The sequence below is a fragment of the Corvus brachyrhynchos genome, unplaced genomic scaffold (assembly GCF_000691975.1).
Source record: "Corvus brachyrhynchos isolate BGI_N302 unplaced genomic scaffold, ASM69197v1 scaffold52, whole genome shotgun sequence".
Lineage (NCBI taxonomy): Eukaryota > Metazoa > Chordata > Aves > Passeriformes > Corvidae > Corvus > Corvus brachyrhynchos.
This window is the reverse complement of record NW_008237221.1, coordinates 2,921,014-2,929,062: the sequence shown is the minus strand read 5'-3', so window position 1 is coordinate 2,929,062 and position 8,049 is coordinate 2,921,014. Positions and strand designations below refer to the sequence as shown.

At 40.0% G+C, this 8,049-nt stretch overlaps 1 protein-coding gene across 1 annotated transcript in view; it reads right to left on the bottom strand.

Moving 5' to 3' along the window:
• The window catches only part of WDR60 (WD repeat domain 60), a 36,176-nt gene extending 28,258 nt beyond the window's left edge, over window positions 1–7,918 (bottom strand). Inside the window, exons 1-2 of the mRNA XM_017728902.1 lie at window positions 7,775–7,918; window positions 3,833–3,904 (exon numbers count right to left, since the gene is read on the bottom strand). Coding sequence (XP_017584391.1) covers window positions 3,833–3,904; window positions 7,775–7,918 — 216 coding nt within the window. The remainder of the gene's footprint in view (window positions 1–3,832; window positions 3,905–7,774) is intronic.
• Window positions 7,919–8,049: the final 131 nt, after the last annotated feature.

Genomic DNA, 8,049 nt, shown 5'->3' with positions numbered 1-8,049 from the left:
GGACAAGGACAGGGGGATCCTGGGGTGCCAGCAGGTCAGGGAGGTGATCCTGCCCTTCTCCTCAGCCGTGGTGATGCACATCTGGAGTGCTGTGTTCATTTCTGGGCTCCTCAGTACAGGAAGGACAAGGAGCTCCTGTCGCGGGTCCAGCGGAGGGCAACGAAGTTAATGAAGTGACAGAAGCATATTTTACAAGGAACAGCTGAGGGAGCAGGGCCAGTTTGGCCTTAAGAAGAGACAAGTGACAGGCGACCTCGTTAATGTGTATAAATATCTATGGGAGGATGCCAAGAGGATGGACCAGGTTCTGCTTGGTGATCCTGAGCAATAGGACAAGAGATACCGTGCAGAAACTGCTGCACAGAAATTCCACCTGAACGTGAGGAAGAACTTCTTTACTGTGCAGGTGACCGTGCACTGAAACAGATTGTGCAGAGACACTGTGGAGTCTCCCTCACTGGAGATATTCCAGAATCATCTGGACAAAATCCCGTGCCATGTGCTCTGGGATGACCCTGCTTGAGCAGGGAGGTTGGACCAGATGACCCACTGATCATATTCTAATTTCAATTACTGTAGTACATCAATCACCTCTTTACTGAAACGAGGTGAGTTGGTGAATTGTGACGGAAAGACCAGATGACCCTTCCAGCCTGACCCATTCTGTGATTCGGAGCTGATGCCCAGCTGGGTTTCCACAGGTGAGAGCTCAGACCCTGTGAGTTGGGGATGGGGCACACATCCCCACAGCCCTCAAGTAGTGTTGTTCTCCTCTTCAGCACCGACCTACTCTAGGTTAAGTGTATAATGAAACCATCCCTCATCATGGCTGACTCACTTGTAATAAAGTTGTGCACAATTACTGCAGGGCAAAAATACTGTGAAAGGGTGCTATGCTTAATCTGCCACTTATCCAGATGCTGGGTAGAGGCAGGTATGAAAAACACTTGTACAAATGAATTAAAATGGTAATAATATTCCCCCAGTGACAAGTACCAGAGCTGATTTCTGCAACAAAGTGCAAGTGGCAGCTCACCAAACACACCTGGAATGAGCTCGATGGTTGCCTGAAGGAAAGGTGTGTGCCATTTCACAGCAAATATTTACAACCCATTAACACGTGCAATTTAAAAGACCAAGTGAAAATTCCTCTGGGTTCTTTTAACTTTGTTCCCTATTTTCAGAGTGTAAAAAAAAGTTAATATGTAACTGCTACTGCTAATATTGATGGTTGTAGAAAACTGACTACTGAGGGGGAAAGAAAGCAAAGGAAGACGCATTTTTGCATTTGAGAAACATTCTTGCCATAGTTCAATGGGAGTTTGTGGCTGACTTCAAAGAGATAAAATTTAACTCCTTATACTTGGCCTTAAATAGTCAATTGACAAGTACGTACAGACCCGTGATACCTTGGTTGTGTTCATATTTCCAGAATAAATTAAAAATGCTGTAAAAGTTTCCACTGTCCAAACCGTGAAATATTTTCCTCTATCATGTAGCAAAAAAGTAAATCATGCATGCAGTTATGAACAAAAACCCCCATCTTAATATTTTATTTAAAAAACCCAAACCACACACACAAACAAACAAAACACACACACAAAAACCCAAGGAAAAAAGAAAAAGCCCAAACACACCATTAATGTAAGTATGACTCTTAAGGGCTAAATTGCATCCACTAAATATAAACATCTATGGATACTAAAATATTTATAAACCTTCTTATGAATTATTTATCTGGTTTTGGCAGAACAATAATAATCTATAAGCATCTCTTATCGACACAGTCTGAGGGATGAACAGATTGAGAGCAGCCCTGCCCAGAAGGACTTGGGGGTGCTGGTGGGTGAGAGGCTGGACATGACCCAGCCATGGGCACTCACAGCCCAGAAATCCAGACATGTCCTGGGCTGCATCCAAAGTACTGTGGGCAGCAGGGGAGGGAGGGGATTCTTCTCCTCTGCCCCGCTCTGGTGAGATCCCACCTGCAGATCTGCCTCCAGCTCTGGGGTCCCAGCACAGGAAGGACATAAAACTGTGGGAGCGAGTCCACAGGAGGCCACCAAGGTGCTCAGAGGGATGGGGCACCTCTCCTATGAGGAAAGGCTGAGAGAATTGGGATTGTTCAGCCGGGAGAAGAGAAGGCTTTGGGGTGACATCACTGCAGCCTTCCAGTACCTGAAGGGAGCCTGCAAGAAAGAGAGGGACTTTTTGCAAGAGCATGAGCTAACAGGACACTGGAGAATGGACTAAAAGAGAGTAGATTTAGATTGATTATTGGGTAAAAATTCTTTACTGTGAAGGTGGTAAAGAACTGGAACAGGTTGCCCAGAGAAGCCCCATTCCCTGGAAGTGTTCAAGGCCAGGTTGGATGGAGCTCTGAGCAACCTGGGCTAGTGGAAGATGTCCCTGCCCATGGCAAGAGAGGTGGAACTAGATGATCTTAAAGGTCCCTCCCAACTCAAACTTTGCTATGACTCTATGATTTTATACGTTCTTCCCTGAACAAATAAAAGTGGCCATAAAAGTCATCTTGGATTAACTCAAAGAGCTCTTTAGCCACAGTGGAGACAGTGTTATAAACACATGGAACTAGACATCTGCTTAGGAAGGGTCTCTACAGAAATGCTTTCCTATGTATAGAAACTGAAGGACAAAACAACTTTATAACTGAATTTTATTTCTAACAACAATATAGCAAACACATATAACTAAATAAGTAAATGTGACAGTGATACCAAAAATTGGATAGAAGAAGCAGCTTTTTTTTCCAAGTTCTGTTTCTCTTGTCTGCTGTTTAGAACAAGCATATGTATTTACTGCAAAAATATTTTTAAATGTCAGTTTTGGCTGCTAATAGCTTTTTTCTTCTTAGCAGTATGATAGTATACTAGTCAGGCATCTCTAAGACAGGAGAAAAATTCCAGATGCGGGAAAGTGCCACTAGAGGGTTTGGAAAGAACTACTCAAATCTTAAACTGGGGGTTCAAACTGAAGTTTAACTGCTGCATGAGAACACAAGGTAGAATAGCACCTTTGGAATAACAATACTAAAATTTGTGCATTCTTAAATGTTTCCACTGTTGCCTTTCTCTGGTCTTAAAATTAAGAGCCAGACATGGTTAAGGGAAAAAGGGGTTTTTACTCTGGTATTTAATTAAGGATCTTTAAGGTGCACCACTTCGCCAAGGTGGAATGCGCCGAAACGCACACACACGGTAGATCGCGTACACAATTTATAGATTTTGCAAATTAGTATATTTATCAAAGATTTTCTAATGAGAGGCCTGAATGATTAGTGTGATATTTCTCCATCCTGAGGAATTTTCCCCTGGATGGGTTTATCTTAGTTTACAGGATGTGTTTTAGAGAGGACCTTGGTTTCTCAGGATAGTGTAGGGCTTTTTGGCTTCCAACTGCAAGGCCTCCAGGACATTTGGTTTCTTGGCATGATGGAATATTACAACTATGCTAAGTTATTTGACTTAAGGAATTACAAGTATGCATGTTAAAAGCACTGAGGATACATAAAATTTATATAAAAGGGTATATAAAAGGTATATAAAAGGTATATAAAAGAAAAGGCAAAAAATCATCATGGCATCACCACCATGTATTAAAATAAACTACAATGTCTCACCAATGAAGTGGAGAAAATTAATACATCAGTGGTTTGACTGCTTCTATAAAATGTGTGTTAGACTCAAGTGAATACAGGCAATAAAATGACACATATCTGTTGTGTAAAGTCAGCACAAAAGGATGTCCCAGATTTTCTTTCCAAGAAAAGTGTTGTAAACAAGGGGTTTGGTAGCCCTGGGAACTTTTTTACAATTTTAGCTTCTACAGGCTTTTCTCTTGTCTGGCTTGGTACATATATCTCCTTCTCCACCTGCACTGTTATCTGAAAAACAGGAATATAAAATAGCACAGCTTTTTATATTCTGTAGTAATAAACTTTTTTTGTTTGTTTGTTTTTATCTTTGGATGTTCCTCTAAGCCTGTGAAACAATATTGCATTTTTCTTCACCTCTGTGGAATGACACATCACAGTACTATACCAAAAAGTTACTGGAAATATTACCCCTCAGAGGGACAACATGACAACTTTCCACTAGGCTTAGAAGTCATGACTCTTCTATTATTTAAAAAAAAACCCATACTTTTTAATTTTTTTTTCTTTTTAATGACGAAAGGAATTTGTTAGGATCTAGACTTTGTAGGGGTTCCTCCCCTCCCCCCCCCTTTTTTTATCAGCAGACATACATAAATGACCTCCTGCAAAGTGTCAAAATGCTTCTCTTAGTCCTCCAGGTTCATAAATAGAAATAGCAAAAATGTGTGTCTTTGTAGTAAAGTTTGTGCCTTTAGTTTTGAACTTGTAAGAATCCCATGGGGGTTAAAAAATGAAACTATAATTACTGTGAAAACTTGTTAAGAAACACATTTTAGTGGAAAGTATTTCTGTCTTCAGGAACAATAAATATTTGAGGATCTTGTCATGAGAGTACAATTTATGCATTCAGTGAAACTGAAGCCAGCCTGGGTGATACCAGGGATCAGACATACGTAGTTTTTCTCCAAACAACAGAAGCTCAGGTATGTTAGAGTCTTTTGACTCTTCTTTGTGCTATATATTAGATAATGTGAAGCAGGCAGAAAATATTTGTGGTCTACACTAGATAATCTGGAGCAGGTTGAGACAGCTGGATAACATTAAACACAGAACTAGAGAGTATTCCATCATGAGAATCTACTAGGATAAAATTTCATGTAAATTATATTTGCATTAATAATTCAATTTTTTAAGGATAAAGTTCCTCAGCAAAAATTCTCCGATTTCTATTCAATAAAGATTTCTCTTCAATAGCTAAAAACCTCTACAGAGAACCATTAGACTGAAATAATGTTGTTGGGTAAACTAAGGTGTAATACCACACATTGTCCTTCAGGGAAATAAACCGTTACTGAAAATGGTCACGAAGTAACAATTAAAATTGCTTCCAAAACATGTTTTCTTATGTGAAATACAAAGAAGTCAGGAAAACGGAGGTTTTCTTTTTTTCCACATAAACTGAATTTTCCCAATTTTTCTCATCATCAAAAACCATGTACAAACAAGACCTTTTGGGAAGTTATTCTGAAGAGTAGTGCCAGTATTTACCGGAAAAAAAATCATCATGGCAAACTGATGGTGATGCAAGGTAAAGGTAAACATAGAATGACACTACTTTGCTATGAAAGCTATCGCATTCAAAAGAGCAAAAAGGAGAAGCAAACACATATGGCTAAGAATGCGTATAAAGAAATATTGCAAACAAAACGTATTAATTAAAATTCTAATAACACAACAGGCCTAAAAAGGCAGGATGTGAAAAGAATAAATGTTATCTAAATAAAATAAATATAATCAGCTGTGTAGCTGATACAATTGATTATAGGATACTTAAGGAGAAGTCAGAGCAGTCTCTGGGCCATATGTCTTCAAGAGTTCCTGATGCATAGGAGACTGAATTTGTAAATATTAAAGTATATGATCAGAAATATGTGCACTAACATCCAAGATTCTTGAGCAAATTATTAAACTCTTTATCAACACAAAAATATTAGAATGAACAAATAACTAGTGTTTATCCAGAACATTTTATTAAAAAAAATTATAATGGAGTAACTAGCACTAATTTATGCCTTAGCAGCAGACTTTGTATCTTGATTTTAACAAGACTCTTTTGTCTCTATTACAACAGTGGGTATGCTAATTTCATACCACCCAGTTTCTTCATCAAAATATTGTGTGGGTCCAAGTCAGTTATCTACAGAGGTTCTTAGAAGTCAGCGGTAACCTCTTTATCAGAACTGCCTCTTGATGTTACAGATAAACATTATCAAATTCATGCTACAAGATCTTGCTTCTGTTTTCCTATTTGACTGGCACATTATCACCCACTTTTAGTTCTGATTAATCAAACTTCCACATAGATTAATGAATTACTCTGCTCAGAATCAGTGCTAGGCTGCCTGGTCTACACTTATATGTTTGTCATCCTAAATGCTCCTACAAGATTAATTTTTATTTCCTGTTGTGTTTCTCCATTGTATTAAATTTGACTGTATGGGGTACTCCTCTAAATTCTATATTCAGCTGATTTTCAAAATACATGCTGGACATACATGAGAGCAGAATAATATGTACCATATGGTAAAGTGTTACTTGCCAAATATCACATCAATTCAATCACTTTTTTTTCTTTCATTTTTAATTTTCATTTTAGTTTGTGGTACAGTTGTATTCTGATGCAGATACTGTGAGGCCAGATGGGGAAATAAAATGGACAATGGAGTCCAAGGCTGAGAACAAAAGACTTGAAAAAATGAGAGAATATTAATAGTGTTGGATGTAATGGAGGAAGCCAGCATACAATATGTCCATTTGTAGTAGGTGTTACTGAAACTCAGGAGTGATGAGTCCACATTAAAGTCACATTATAAGCAGAGTAAGTAATAAGAAGAGGAATTCAATAAATGCAAAAAATCACCCAGATTTACTGTAGTTAATTTCACTGGTGTCCAAAGGGGTCACAGCATCATACTTGATATCCTCAGTTTAAGGTCACAGAATTTTCTAGGGTTTCATGCTGCTCTTCAGTTCCCTCATGGTTAGAGCCTGTAGGTATTTTGAGTTCTCTAGAAGGCCTAAAGTAAATTGTTATTTGAAAGCTTGGATTGCCACCTAGTAGTAAATCACTGATTTTGTTACTTCTTTTTTTATTATGTGGTTCTTCTGAATTTTCATCCTTAGTAACCTAATACACAGATGGGAAACATACACTGTCAATGGTAAAGAGGAAGTACAGAAGAGCAGCATGAGTCTATGGCCAGAAAATGTTTTAGCTTAAAGTGGTCCATTGAGTCTGATGGCAGGCATGGAGGGATTTTGGAAAGAAGAGAAAACAGAACACCACATTCAGTTGTCAAAATACAGATTCTTTTTCCAATTCTGCTGTGCAGCACGAAGGAAACAACTTTCCCTTTGATGCCATTGCCTTTTCGACTTTCTCTGGATAATTGAGATGAGGTTACTTTCACTTCTTAATAAAGTGAAGCTTATACAGCTTTCCTATTTGTCCATTTGTGTGTGTTTTCATAACTTTTCAGACTATGGGCTAAAGTCATTCTCCCCTCATCCCTGCCTGCAAATATTAAGTCTCAAAGTCCTACACATTGTGTGAACATTGGCATTTGAAGAGAGGAGAAAGAACCCTCATTCCCACTAAGTGAAAAGTCAGCTATTTAAAGCCAAAAGAAAAAAAACCCCAAACTCGTGGTAAATGCTGAGTTTTATCAGTGAGTGTGTACCAGCAAGCTGATAAGGACAGAGCTAAGGACAAGCAACAGCTGCCTCTTACGAAACTGGTGGCTACATTATTTGAAAAGATAAAGGAATGATAGGAGGAATGATGTGGGAACCAGGTGTTAAAGGGATATAGGACACAAACCTGTTGTAAAATCAGTTTTTTTCAGTTTAACAAATCCCGAAACAGTGGGTGCCATCCTCGGTACTCGTGTGGGTTAACAAGATGACAGAGGAGGCAGCTTTATGTGAGCAAAGCTTCAGGAAGCACCTGTTGTAACTAAGACGCGGAGTGACCAGCGTCTGGTTCCTCTGAGGCATTGATCAGTCTCTCCTTTAATAATACCCATCAACAAGGAACAAAGAGAGACACGAAGGCTGTTATCGAAGGGCGTAACAGGTAGAAACCATACAACCGCATACGTGACTGAAGAGAATGGGAGACGGACGGTGTGGTTTGCCCATGAGGAAGTGCACACACGCCTTGGCACGCTCGTCCTGCTCCTGCCACCCACCAAGAGCCCTTTCCTCGCGGTGCCCCCCAGAGCCGCGCTCCTCTTCCCGCATTCCCGGAGGCCGCGCAGTGATGGCCGTGGCCCCGAGCGCAGCCGGGCGGGGGACCCGAGCGGACGCGGGTCCCGGCGGCGGTGCGAACCCGCGCTTGCCGGGCAGGCCTGCGAGGGAGGGATGAGCGAGCA